This window comes from Poromitra crassiceps (assembly GCF_964638095.1).
Source record: "Poromitra crassiceps genome assembly, chromosome: 2".
NCBI classification, from domain to species: Eukaryota; Metazoa; Chordata; class Actinopteri; order Beryciformes; family Melamphaidae; genus Poromitra; species Poromitra crassiceps.
In genome coordinates, this window is record NC_139624.1 from 84,940,849 (window position 1) to 84,955,921 (window position 15,073).

General features: G+C 43.9%; 1 protein-coding gene across 3 annotated transcripts in view; it reads left to right on the forward strand.

The window, feature by feature from the left end:
- Positions 1-14,127, forward strand: part of plod2 (procollagen-lysine, 2-oxoglutarate 5-dioxygenase 2) — a 57,584-nt gene extending 43,457 nt beyond the window's left edge. The window contains exons 14-20 of one of the 3 annotated variants that reach the window (XM_083632181.1): positions 495-557; positions 2,177-2,290; positions 4,365-4,430; positions 4,829-4,933; positions 5,716-5,862; positions 9,384-9,509; positions 12,681-14,127. In XM_083632181.1, coding sequence (XP_083488307.1) covers positions 495-557; positions 2,177-2,290; positions 4,365-4,430; positions 4,829-4,933; positions 5,716-5,862; positions 9,384-9,509; positions 12,681-12,836 — 777 coding nt within the window. In that variant the 3' untranslated portion in view covers positions 12,837-14,127. The remainder of the gene's footprint in view (positions 1-494; positions 558-2,176; positions 2,291-4,364; positions 4,431-4,828; positions 4,934-5,715; positions 5,863-9,383; positions 9,510-12,680) is intronic. The other 2 variants (XM_083632182.1, XM_083632183.1) reach the window with 2 other exon arrangements.
- Positions 14,128-15,073: the final 946 nt, after the last annotated feature.

Consider the following 15,073-nt stretch of genomic DNA (forward strand, 5'->3'; position numbering starts at 1 on the left):
GTGTCCAAGGTTCTCCGCTACACTTACATAACAGTATATCCCAACATCCTCCACTTTCTCTCGTCCTCTTTGTCATGTGACTCTTGACAGCACAACTGATCGCACCGTCTGGCTTGCTCACTGAAAAATGTCATCTTGTCTATTGTGTGTGTCCTTCTCCGTCAAAGTTTGAAAAGTAAACTGTGTATTCAGCTGTGCTCGATATCACTGACATGTCACCCATGCTCAATACTAAACAACTGCCATGCCTCGTCCAAACTCGGTGTGCCTTTGGATTGCACCGCCTTTTCCCCCAGCATGACCTCCTCCCAAATTAACCCCGAAAAACATCAGCTTCAGAGGGAGTCTTGCTCCTCTTTCATGCAGGTGCACTTTCTCTCCTCCTGGTTGTATGCCACATATTACATCTGAACTGTCACTAGGCTGTCTCTTCCTCTGCAACGAAACATTACAGTATGTTATACTATTTACATGGTGCTTTTCCTTCATTTTAGACCAGTCACAGAGAAAAAGACTCCCCTTCTCCGGAATCATTCCATATGCTCAGGCCCCCAAAGGTTTCCATTTGTTTTGATTATTCTGCTTTCTGCTAAATCCATTTCCAATGGGTTATCAATCTGAGGCCATTCAAACTTTTAGTTTACTTTTTGGTGAATATTAAAAAAGTATTTCATAGGCAGACTCTTTCTCGCATGTACCCTATTTGTTTCAGGATTTCTCGTTCCTGCATTATAGAGAAATTATGTAAAATTGTACCTTTTGACATTGGAATTGTGAAGATTCATGAGCAGGTTTTGCTGCCTAGACAGAATTCCCGATTGAAATTAATTGATTTGAATATTATTTCAAACGGGGCAGTCAAATACAGTATATAAATCAAAAACGTCTATATGGAAGTGCTGTCTATGTCTTCATAGAAGAAATCAGGAAGTCTGGCAACCCTTTGGAAATCGATGTTGACCTGTTACTTGTGATGAGTTGAGGTTCAAGAGTAGACTCTTTTTTTCCCAAAGCTATAGAGAGGAAGCACCGGTTTTTATCCTGACGTTTAAATCCCTTCCAAAAGGAGATCAAGGAGGAGGAAGAAAAGTAGAGAGATACTGTACAGTCCATACGCAAGTCCCCCTGTCCTGATGCTTTCCCCCCAAGAGCCAAACCTCACAGCAAACACACGTAACCAGCTGCTTCCCCACCTCCAAACACACTCACTGATCTCAGACTAGGCTCCAACAATAGTTCCTCCCACCCATCTATTCCATCTGGTCTAAAATCACATGTTCGTGATTATTCACAGGATGATTTCATGAATTAAGGTGGGAAATGTATCACAGACTGCATTACCATATTTGTCTTCTAGAAAGCCTAGTCTGATAGTGAGTCCAAATCCTCCCTCACACCCAAACATGCTGCTTCCCCACCTCCAAACACACTCACTGATCTCAGACTAGGCTCCAACAATAGTTCCTCCCACCCATCTATTCCATCTGGTCTAAAATCACATGTTCGTGATTATTCACAGGATGATTTCATGAATTAAGGTGGGAAATGTATCACAGACTGCATTACCATATTTGTCTTCTAGAAAGCCTAGTCTGATAGTGAGTCCATATCCTCCCTCACACCCAAACACGCCCCCCCCCCCCCCCCCCCGCTTAACTGTAGAGGGAATATAATTCCTGGATTTGCTCTGTCCCAAGCTGCCCAGCACTCCTCTATCCCTGTCCTCCACCTCCTCTCACCCCAACCTTCCCCTCCCCCTCCCACCATCACTCCCCTCACTCCCCCCTCCCTGCCACCCATAAATAATCTTAGATTATTTATCTGGGATTTGAGGCTCTGTTGGTTCTATCTACAAATCAAACCCAATGGATTTCAGTGTGCTAAAACACACTTAAATCACTTTTTTTTTTACAATACTGAGCAAATGAACCTTTTTAGTATTTTGCTGTCAGTAACAGATTTGCCAATTTAATGTGTCAGTGATAACTGTTGACGGACGTTTAAATAAGAAATTGCCATAATAATAACCTAAGTGCTGCAATATTGTTATGTAGATATACATGCATTTTGCATTATAGATATAAATCTATTGTAAATCTTGCCTGTGAGACATTACAGAGATTTAGACTCTGTAACTTTTGTTCTGGAACTGACTGAACTTTCTTCTTTGCTTCAGGGAGTCTTCATGTACATAACAAACCGTCACGAATTTGGGAGGCTAATTTCAACAGCCAATTATAACATGTCCCATTATAACAGTGACTTGTGGCAGATCTTTGAAAACCCTGTGGTAAGTCATTATGATCTCTCATTCTCCTTTATATTGCCCTCTACAAACAAACAAAAAAACACACATTTTGCAGAACTCTCCGCAGAATTTCAACCAGCTTTATTATGCCTCCGCCGGCGATAGCCAGGCCGGAGGCATTATGGATCCGGGTTGTCCGTCCGTACGTACGTACGGCTGTCCGTCCGTCCGTACGATGTTTGTTAACGCGATATCTGAGGAACGCCTGGACGGAATTTCATCAAATTTGCCTCAAACATCGACTTAGACTCAAGGATGATCTGATTAGATTTTGGTGGTCAAAGGTCAAAGGTCAAGGTCACTGTGACCTCTCGAACGCCATTTTCAAGCTTGTTAACGCGATATCTGAGGAACACCTGTACGGAATTTCATCAAATTTGCCTCAAACATCGACTTAGACTCAAGGATGATCTGATTAGATTTTGGTGGTCAAAGGTCAAAGGTCAAGGTCACTGTGACCTCTCGAACGCCATTTTCAAGCTTGTTAACGCGATATCTGAGGAACGCCTGGACGGACTTTCATCAAATTTGCCTCAAACATCGACTTAGACTCAAGGATGATCTGATTAGATTTTGGTGGTCAAAGGTCAAAGGTCAAGGTCACTTTGACCTCTCGAACGCCATTTTCAAGCTTGTTAACGCGATATCTGAGGAACGCCTGGACGGAATTTCATCAAATTTGCCTCAAACATCGACTTAGACTCAAGGATGATCTGATTAGATTTTGGTGGTCAAAGGTCAAGGTCACTGTGACCTCTCGAACGCCATTTTCAAGCTTGTTAATGCGATATCTCAGGAATGCCTTGACGGAATTTAATCAAACTTGTCTCAAACATCGACTTGGAGTCAAGGATGAACTGATTAGATTTTGGTGGTCAAAGGTCAAGGTGAGCTCTCCAACGCCATTTTCAAGCTTGTTAACGCGATATCTCAGGAATGCCTTGACGGAATTTAATCAAACTTGTCTCAAACATCGACTTGGACTCAAGGATGAACTGATTACATTTTGGTGGTCAAAGTTCAAGGTCACTGTGACCTCTCACACACCCAATTTCCAAGCTCTGTAACGCAACATCACAGGAGCGCCTTGACGGAATCTCTTCCAATTTGCCTCAAATGGCGATTTGGACTCCAGAATGAACTAATGGCGGAGGCATAAGTCCACGTTGCGGTCGTTCTAGTATGATTAGAAAAACAGTTGTATATCAGAAAACTGTAAACAGTTTTGCAGTTATCCATTTAGTTTGGCAGACTGACAATTGAGAGTTGATTTGAGAGTTGATTGACAGTTGATTTGAGTTGAGTTACTAGGCATCTCGCGCGCTATGCACGCTCGATTCCTAGGCTTGCCCGCTGCGCGAGCCTGTCCTGCAGCTCATCGAGGTTGGCCCTGCAGCTCGCATAAGCAGCTCAGCTGCTGCGTGGCCTTGCCTGCCCTATTGGCACGTGTGCGCAATGTCTCCATCTCTCTCCCCCTCTCTCCTCTCTCTCCCTCAGTCTCTCTCCCCCTCTCCCTCAGTCTCTCTCTCCTCTCTCTCCCTCAGTCTCTCTCGTGAGCCTCAGACTGATGACATCACTGATGACATCATCACTGATGACATCACTGATCACATCTTCAGTGACGTCATCAGTGGGACTGTGTGTGTGTGTGTCAGTCTCTTTCGTGTGTGTGTGTGTGTGTGTGTGTGTGTGTGTGAGTGAGAGAGAGAGAGAGAGAGAGAGAATTTATGACATCACTGATGATGTCATTAGTGGGACAGACAAACAGACAGAGCCCTAGCTCCATTTTTAGATAGAAGTTGTGAACTCTGGTCCCCAACTTCACAGATATGTGTCAGATTATGTGCAAAATAAATCAGCATTGAAAATCGGCAGAATGTCCCTTTAGCCACAATAGACTTCTTGGTTGTGAAGTGGCGACTGATAAGGCCCTGTGATTGACTCCTGTATTTGGCATGCTGGGACGCGCCCAGTGGGAGAAGGGATTATCTCTGTGGTATGCAGGTCAACAAACAGTCCAAAAAATGGCCACTAATCCCACATTCTTTCATCACAGGACTGGAAGGAGAAGTACATCGACCCAAACTACACACGCATCTTCACTGAGAACTACATGGAGCAGGTGTGTGTGTGTGTGTGTGTGTGTGTGTGTGTGTGTGTGTGTGTGTGTGTGTGTGTGTGTGTGTGTGTGTGTGTGTGTGTGTGTGTGTGTGTGTGTGTGTGTGTGTGTTGAGAGAGAATACCAGACAGATTGAGAGTGAGTGAGAAAACATGTATAATGACGCAAGTTAGATGCCATCTGGGAATCTGTTGTAAAAGATCTGGATATTGCATTACAGTACAGTAACTACAGCTTAGGGTGAAGGTGTGATCCAGTCTATTCTCAGACGTCACTCTGTGTGTGTGTGTGTGTGTGTGTGTGTGTGTGTGTGTGTGTGTGTGTGTGTGTGTGTGTGTGTGTGTGTGTGTGTGCGTGCGCGTGTGTGTCTGTGGGTGTTTCTGTCTGTGGGTGTGTTGCAGCCTTGTCCAGATGTGTTCTGGTTCCCAGTCTTCTCAGAAAAGTTCTGTGATGAGCTGGTAGAGGAGATGGAGCACTACGGGTCATGGTCTGGAGGCAAACATGAGGTCAGTGCTGTTAACCCCGGCTCACTGAGCAGAACACTGGCAGAAACAACTCCACATACTAACAAGCACACGTGTACTTTGTTCTCTGATGTGCCGCTTTGAACAGTTAAAGAGCATGGTGCAGGTTGAAACCGTAAAGTTAGTTTTTCTAAAAATAACCAAACGAGTAGGCTAAATGTTGAAAGCTCAAATTACATATTGCATGCATTGCAATATGATTGGATGAAATGTAAACTACACATACAGTAGGCAGTAGTAAATGGGCTAAAAAATTACACTGGTATTCCCCTATAACTATCACACAATCTCTCTCTCTCTCTCTCTCTGTCTCTCTCTCTCTCACACACACACACACATGCTATACATGTGTACACATATACTTAATTTTATTACCCATCATTCCAGGGTCTGCTATTTAAATATGAGATTAAAGGGTTATGATTTTTTCCTAATTGATGTGGCCTGTTTTATGTAGTTGTAAATTGGTAATTAATCTGTCTAAAAGTTAGCCCTGGAGACTAAACTCTCATACAGAGACGTTCACTAACTCGTGCCCGGACAGGCTGTTAATCCTCATGCAGGCAGACAACAGTACACCCTGCGGTTTTAAACACGCACGCGCGCGCACACATGCACACGCACACACACGCACACGCACACACACACACACACACAATCTCTGAAACGTGTGGTGGCACACATAGAGGATATGGCTCATTTGTTCCATAGTTCATCACACTGCACTGAGTGCACTTGACTTTGTCTCCTGTTGTGTTTCTCAGGACAAGCGGATCTCTGGCGGGTACGAGACGGTGCCTACGGACGACATCCACATGAAGCAAATAGGCTTCGATAAGGAGTGGCTACACTTCATCCGAGAGTTCATATCTCCCGTCACTTTAAAAGTCTTCTCTGGCTACTACACTAAGGTTAGCCAACCCCCACCTCTATTTAAAAGTCTTCTCTGGCTACTACACTAAGGTTAGCCAACCCCCACCTCTATTTAAAAGTCTTCTCTGGCTACTACACTAAGGTTAGCCAACCCCCACCTCTATTTAAAAGTCTTCTCTGGCTACTACACTAAGGTTAGCCAACCCCCACCTCTATTTAAAAGTCTTCTCTGGCTGCTATACTAAGGTTAGCCAACCCCCACCTCTATTTAAAAGTCTTCTCTGGCTACTACACTAAGGTTAGCCAACCCCCACCTCTATTTAAAAGTCTTCTCTGGCTGCTACACTAAGGTTAGCCAACCCCCACCTCTATTTAAAAGTCTTCTCTGGCTGCTATACTAAGGTTAGCCAACCCCCACCTCTATTTAAAAGTATTCTCTGGCTACTACACTAAGGTTAGCCAACCCCCACCTCTATTTAAAAGTCTTCTCTGGCTGCTACACTAAGGTTAGCCAACCCCCACCTCTATTTAAAAGTCTTCTCTGGCTACTACACTAAGGTTAGCCAACCCCCACCTCTATTTAAAAGTCTTCTCTGGCTGCTACACTAAGGTTAGCCAACCCCCACCTATATTTAAAAGTCTTCTCTGACTACTACACTAAGGTTAGCCAACCCCCACCTCTATTTAAAAGTCTTCTCTGGCTGCTACACTAAGGTTAGCCAACCCCCACCTCTATTTAAAAGTCTTCTCTGGCTACTACACTAAGGTTAGCCAACCCCCACCTCTATTTAAAAGTCTTCTCTGGCTGCTATACTAAGGTTAGCCAACCCCCACCTATATTTAAAAGTCTTCTCTGGCTACTACACTAAGGTTAGCCAACCCCCACCTCTATTTAAAAGTCTTCTCTGGCTGCTATACTAAGGTTAGCCAACCCCCACCTATATTTAAAAGTCTTCTCTGGCTACTACACTAAGGTTAGCCAACCCCCACCTCTATTTAAAAGTCTTCTCTGGCTACTAACACTAAGGTTAGCCAACCCCCACCTCTATTTAAAAGTCTTCTCTGGCTGCTACACTAAGGTTAGCAAGATAAGTCTTCTCTGGCTACTACACTAAAGCCACTTCTTAACATGCAGTGGAATCCGTATTATAACCTGCTCCTAGCCGGTTGGCCTGCATGTTAAACAACAATTAGCCGGCCTACGCGCACTCCCACGAGTCCGTATCATATTCATCTCGGTTGCCGGTGTAGGATCCGGATTAGCGCAAAAGCAGCAGCTGTTTAACTCTGGCAGCTCATGATCCTGATCATGTAGGCTAGCTGTTATGTGGGCAGGTGGTGGAACTTCACGTTCACGTAGTTTATTAATTAATGAATCATTCGGGCAATCGCTTATATCAACGAATTAAACGAGCAAACTCACGGTTTCCTCAAGTGCTGCAAAAACGGCTTGCATTGTTTGGTAGAGGGATCCCAACGCGCTTCAGCTATGCAGGCAGGCAGGTCCGGTGCATCAGGTTGGACGCTTACTGCTGCGCTGCTTGCTTGCTCCCATGTCAGAAAAAGCCTAACTTTTGTGGGGAGAAATACATTGAAAACTAGTCAGATATGACTTGAATGCCACTTGTAAAATAAATCACCCACAGTGATTGACGACGGTCCGACCACTATTTTGTCTGGGCGGCTTTATGTAGCCTAACAAAGGCGGAAGCGCTCATTTTTGGCACATTGCCACCCCTCGTGGTCGGAATGGACTCCGTTAAAACGCCATGTTTTTGAATGGAGTTTGGTTAGACTCACACGACACGACAACTATTTGCCTTGTAGGGAATAATGTGCATGCTCCCGCACCCCCTCCCCCCGCCCACTGGCAGAGAGAATACTGACCATTTTCAGCTGTTTCTAAACAAAGATCCCTCATGTTTAAAAAGGTAAAACCGGAAAATATCCTGCTCTGGCTAGCCAGAGATGATCCAGACTTCATGTTGAAAAGCCACTTAAAGGAGAATTTCGTTTTTTTACACCACGGTCCTCATTTCCAGGTTAAAATATGATGTTTTACTCACCGAAATAGTTTGGCTTCATTCGGATGCCCACGGAAGATTTTGAGCTCCGAGTAGTCTCCTCAAACAGGCTATAACGAGAGCCTGCGGCCAGCGTGGGGCATGCTGGACGGGAGTGCACGCGCTCTCTAAATTACACTTTTTCTGTCAGATCACGGTTCATTATGGTTGTAAATATAATTATTTAGCTAATAGCTAGAAGCTAAGCTAACAACAACACAGCAGTCAGCGTTGATCTGCCCCGGATGGGGTTACAGTGCCCATCTTCCCCCTCTGTGAAACCTTCTTCAGAGAAACCACAGAAGGGGGAAGATACGCACTGTAACCCCATCCGGGGCAGATCAACGCTGACTGCTGTGTTGTTGTTAGCTTAGCTTCTAGCTATTAGCTAAATAATTATATTTACAACCATAATGAACCGTGATCTGACAGAAAAAGTGTCATTTAGAGAGCGCGTGCACTCCCGTCCAGCATGCCCCACGCTGGCCGCAGGCTCTCATTATAGCCTGTTTGAGGAGACTACTCGGAGCTCAAAATCTTCCGTGGGCATCCGAATGAAGCCAAACTATTTCGGTGAGTAAAACAACATATTTTAACCTGGAAATGAGGACCGTGGTGTAAAAAAACGAAATTCTCCTTTAAGGTTATCCAGATAGGTCTTCTCTGGCTACTACACTAAGGTTAGCCAACCCCCACCTCTATTTAAAAGTCTTCTCTGGCTACTACAGCCAACCCCCACCTCTATTTAAAAGTCTTCTCTGGCTACTACTACACTAAGGTTAGCCAACCCCCACCTCTATTTAAAAGTCTTCTCTGGCTACTACTACACTAAGGTTAGCAAGATAAGTCTTCTCTGACTACTAACACTAAGGTTAGCCAACCCCCACCTCTATTTAAAAGTCTTCTCTGGCTACTACTACACTAAGGTTAGCAAGATAAGTCTTCTCTGACTACTAACACTAAGGTTAGCCAACCCCCACCTCTATTTAAAAGTCTTCTCTGGCTGCTACAGTACACTAAGGTTAGCAAGATAAGTCTTCTCTGACTACTACACTGAGGTTAGCCAACCCCCACCTCTATTTAAAAGTCTTCTCTGGCTGCTACACTAAGGTTAGCAAGATAAGTCTTCTCTGACTACTACACTAAGGTTAGCCAACCCCCACCTCTATTTAAAAGTCTTCTCTGACTACTACACTAAGGTTAGCCAACCCCCACCTCTATTTGCCCAAAAGCTTAAACAGGAGAAAAAGTTAGTTCTTCATTCTTTGCATGGGACCTGCTTTTACATGTATGTCACATTCTTTGAAGAAACTGGATCTTTCTAACAGCGGTTGATATATTGAGTAATTTGTTGAAAGATACACGGAGTCAGTATACCTTCAACTTGTTACTGACAGTAAGATGATGGACTGTGTGTCTTTTCCTTCATGTCAGTATATCTTTCACTTGTTACTGACAGTAAGATGATGGACTGTGTGTCTTCCCCTTCATGGCAGGGTTACGCTCTAATGAACTTTGTGGTGAAATACACGCCTGGGAGGCAATCCTACTTGAGGCCCCATCATGACTCCTCCACCTTCACCATCAACATCGCCCTCAATAACAAAGACACAGACTTTCAGGTACTTTCACTACTTCTGTCATCAAATCCGATCTACTTTTCACCCCTAAAGTCGTCTCTCCCGAATCGTCCTCATCTCATCTACTGAGATAGGGACCCCTCACCTTTTTATACAACATGGTAACTCTCCTTAACCTGACACAGCCAGAACACAATACCACCCCGTCTGGCAGAGTCAGGTTAAACTCTCCTAGCCCTCGTGCGCAATTCTCAGCTCGCCGATGGCTACCTTAATGCAGGGGTCTTCAATGACATCTTGGTTGATAGAGAAACAGAGCAGGGACCCCCTACGATTTAAAATAAAATTGTGTTGCATTTTAAATGTGGCCTATAGTAACATTTATAATTCAGCCAGGATACCAGGATATCACTTCTTTAGATTACATTAAAACAGTTGAAAAGTTGAAAGACCCGAAACACCCGATGACCCCAGGTACTATCACTGAGGACGTGTCCAAGTGCATCACTAGATGTATGCAACTAGCAATAGATGACATTAAAAAAGCAAGAATGAGTGAACGACGCATTTCGCATATTGCTTCATCAGATTTGCTTTGTAAATCATGTTTGTCAAAAGTAGCTTATTATTGCCTATTAACTCATTGAGTGCCAATGACGACAATCGTCGTCAATTCAAATAGTAACGTAGAGTGCCAATGACGACGATTGTCGTCAATTGCGTTTTTTGACGGTGGGACGTGGATCAAAGCCAGATGCATCTCCTGTGAAAGTATGGTGGATGTTGAATGTGTAAAAGCTATTTTACGGACCCATTAGGTGGCGACAGTGCTCTCCAGATTAGAGAAAGGTGAGGAAAAAAACAGAGAAGCAGCCGTGGGGACACGGAAACCGCATCGGTATGCATCGATATGCATGAAGCATAACGTTAGCTGTGCCTGCAGCAGCCAATCTGCTGCCACAATTGAGCCCCTCCGTCTCCGCTGCGATAGCCCGTCCACATGATTAGTTGTGGAGTTGTTATTATTCTCAGTTGGAAGCGCTGGGAGCCGGTGACAAATACACGCGGAACGCTGTGAAAAAGCTGGGTTTTCAGTGCAGAGCAAACGCAGCACAGAGCCACCAGAGCCACCAGAGACACACCCACGGAGGAGGGGTTTGCAGTCGAGGGGGGTGGGGCACGCAGGGCAGCATACAACACCGACCCAGACAGACCCAGACAGCAGGCTCGATGGACAGATTGGTTGGCAAACACAAGCTAGAATATCTGATGCCCACCAGCAGTAAATCAAGACCAGCAAGAAAGTGTAGGGTCTGCGCAGCAGGGGCCAGCGCTGCTGGATGCAGCTAAAAAATATTATTTTGCCAAACAAAATTCCTTTGTTTTCGCTCTTTTATTGAAGGAAATTATTTTTGAGGTGTCACTACATCAGAAAATATTAGCTTCAGAGTCAGTGATGTGCTTGAAATGTTTCATTTCACAAAAGGCTGATTATCTCAGCTTCTAGTCTGAAACGTCTGTTTTTGCTGAAATCAACCTATATTCTCCGGCTGATAACTAAAGAACGGAAAATGATATCAATAAACTTTTTTTTGCTGATGATACAATAGACTCTCATCGTTCTTTGGGCGTGTTCGGTGTTTACATAGTAATATCACACAATATTCTGTGGGCCTCGAGAAATCACTGAAAACGCTCTGAAACTCTGGCACTGGGAGCGTCCGTTCTCCAAAAGTGGCTGGCACTCAATGAGTTAATGCTTGGGGTGTACTCAATATTATTTTTTGTCTAAAATACATTTAATTTTTTTACACAAACTACTTTGACAGAAATTCGCAGACCCCCTGCATTACCTCTGCGGAACCCCTAGGGTCACGGACCCCTGGTTGAAGACCACTGCCTTACTGTATAAAAAAAACTTATCCTGTATCGGGCATTAAAGTCCCTGGAAACCAGAAATATTTTATTATTATTTAGCATTTTGAGTTCATCACATCACAGGAGCCTATGTTAATAAGCCACCAGCCAAATTTGAACGATGATGAACGTCGCAAAGTATATAAATTTAGGTTTGACAGTCATGGCAAAAGTCATGAGAATCAATTATTTTTTAGAGTGTATTTTCTCCCGCGGACTGTGTGGGCGTGTCCCGTCTGCAGCAGGGAAATTTCCCTCTCTCTTTCTCTCTCTCTCGGAGGACTCCTCCGAGAGAGAGAGAAAGAGAGAGAGAGATGGTTTGTGTGTGTGTGTGTGTGTGTGTGTGTGTGTGTGTGTGTGTGTTCGCGCGTTGCCCCGTGCATAGCGTACTGACTGACGGTCATCTGTCTATATGTCTGCACGCGCGCACACACACACTGACACACACAGCAGCGCTGTGCACTCGCAGGCAGAGGAGAGAGCTCTCCCTCTCAAGGTTCCAACACACCGCCGACGAAGCGATAAACTCGCAGATAGACAGATAGATAGATAGATAGATAGATAGATAGATAGATGTTGGTTCTTAAAAGAGCCTTTGTGTTGATGCAATGCGTAGTTAGCTAGCTGCAAAAAGGTGTGGGACCACTAGAACTCTGAAGAGAGATGGAGGCAGAATGTGCGGGACTGCGGGTTGCGCGTGTACAAAGGTTATATAGAGCTTATGACGTCATAAGATTTTGCATTTGGGCACCTCGCGCACTGCTCTTTTCAATGAGGAAGTACCTTGTAGAATCTTGTAGAAAAGTGTCGATTTTAAGGCTTTGGGTTGAAAGTAATGTATAGTAATTTCTGAGACACACAATTACTAACATAAGACCCTAAAATAACATAGTTGGAACGTTTTTGTGGATTTTGGTTTCCAGGGACTTTAAACTCATCTTATTTCTGCATTCTGAAGCTTTTACTACGGTCAGATATACCAACCTTCCTAGTTGCTTTTGGTACTGTCAGATGGAACAACCTTCCTAGTTGCTTCAAAAAGTGGGTGTCAAAGTCACCTCTTCCAGGTTAGGAATTATTTAATTTAATGGCCGATACAGGATTCCACACATTTTGAAACATTTGAAAGTAAGGTAAGAAAGAATGTGCTTCCCCAGCGAGCCAACAGGGGAGCTGTCACAAATGCTGGCCTGAGGGCTATACTGTAACTCCATGACTCTGTGCACCCCCCACTCCTCTGAGGGCTATAACTCCTTGACTCTGTAACCCCCCCCCCCCCCTCTCTCTTCCCTGCAGGGCGGAGGCTGTCGTTTCCACAGGTATAATTGCTCTATAGATTCACCAAGGAAAGGCTGGACCTTCATGCACCCGGGGCGACTGACCCACCTGCACGAAGGCCTGCCCACCACCAATGGCACCCGCTACATCGCAGTGTCCTTCATCGACCCTTGAACTATAGATTAGTATTTGTTACCAGGCTTTGTGTTTTGCTTTGTCTTTTTTTTTGTCCCATAATGTTTTGTTCAATGGATCCATTTTGTTCTGTCCTGTGATGTTTTTGTGTCCCAGATGTTTTTTTTTTTTGCTATAGCGTTTTGTTTTTGTTAAAAAGCAATTGATAATTGCATTGAGAGACTCTCTGTTAAACAGAGTGTAGTGTGGAAAGGGAACTGACATTAAAAGTCATTCACAGTGTAGATACACACAGAGAAGTGGAGAAAACAAACGCAAATTCGCAATAGCTGCGACCAGTCAGGCAGTCAGCCTCCCAGGGCAAAAACTGTAGCCACCAAAGGCAAAGGGTGGGGACATTTTTGTGGGCCAACCGGCCGGCCGACAGAGCGAGCTATAGTAAAGCTGATGGTCACAGTTAGCAAGAGTACAGCGCTCTATGCAGCAGCAGAGCGAACGTGCACTGCACTAGTAACTTCCAATGGGGAAACTTTTGTGGACCAACCGACCAACCAACTGCCAGACCGAGCTACACTGTATAGAGCTGCTGGTTGCAACTAAAAATAAGATGACATACTATGCTAGCAGGGTACACAGATGTGCCACACTCCCGTTCCCATCCAAACCTCCCATTGTCAAAACCAAGTCCCTAGCAATTTTTCTTTTCTTTTTTTAACTCGTTCCCCAAATTGATTCAACGTTGTTATGCTAACTCGCATTGCTACAGACTGCTAGCATTGCTAGCATCCGCATGGCCCTTGTGTATTTATTTGTGTTTCAGGTAAAACGTCACTGAATCGAATTATACTGTAATAGCTCATCATTTGCTCCATTAAATATTACTGGTGTTTTTGAACATTCCCATTTTCTAAATCAACATTTAGTGTTGAAAGTTATGGTATTTTCCTACCCTTTTAATACAATCAAGATTCAATTCGTTGCTCACAATTTAACTTTTCATTTAACTTTTCACTTGCTACATACCCAGTGAAAAAGAAAAAGGATAACTCTATTTTTGTATAACTTTGCACACAAGTAAAAAAATAAAAATAAAAAATAAAAAAATAAAAAGACAGCAGATTTCAATATGAATTCTGTTTGAATGAAGTTCAATATTGTGTTTTACTTGAAATGTTTGTTTTTTAATTTGCAGCATTCAATTGCTCATATGAAAACATTTCTACGGTGTTTACTTTCTCTTAGAGTTGTGTGAATGAACATTGAACCTCAGCCCATTAAGTTGCTTAACTTATTGTCAAATGATGAAAATTTAATAAAAGAAATCTTTGAAAAGAAACACTCATATTTTATGATTCCTACTTCATTACAACACCACAGATTTCTCAGAACACACAATCACAACAGTCATACTGCGATTTCCACAAACGTTGGATACTCGACAATTCAACATAAAAAAAAACATCTTGTTCCTGCACACCTTTGGCAATAGGATAGCAATACCAAGACGTGATCTTTGAATCGCTCCACCACTACAGACAGCTTTTTTGAGTGGCTATATTGATTCATCTTCCAAGTGTGTCAGGACCAGGTTGTCCCTCTCCACTGAACACACCATCACATGCAGAAACAATCAGTGTACAGAGAACCACGCAGGCTGGATTTCAGGTTTGGGAGTAGGCTACATGCTCTGCTACAGGGAGCGGGAGTGTTTGGGTCTCGCTGTGATGAAATACATCAGTGCAAATGTAGTTCAGTTTACCTTGGGTACCAGAGTGCACACATGCACATGTAACCACATGCAAGTACAGACGGGCGGGTGGGGGCGTAAGATCGATGAAAGAACGTTTGGGAGGAAAGTATGGAAGGAGGAAGGAGCTAGGGGAGCCAACAGAAAAGCCGTCCTGTAGAAATTGGGCGTCCATGTTCATGTATCACATCTGACCACCATTTTGACGACAATATGGATGACATAATCTGTCATGAACCAACTTGCCAGAGCAGCAAAATTATCCTGACTGAAGTACTGAGGGAAGATAGAGAACTACTATTCCTTGAGAACCAACGGTATCAGTGGATAATATAGTTCCAAATGTAACCATTTAGAAGCCAAATGTAATCGTAACCTCAGATCAGTGCTTCAGTTATATGAAACTTCATCTTACCTCTCACCTCTCCATCAAATCTCATTACCGTTAGCACCCGAGCCTCTGGAGACTGGACGCCCCCCGCTGAGGCCCATGTTCTCAGTGTGCCAGTCTGAGTCCCTGACCAGGCAC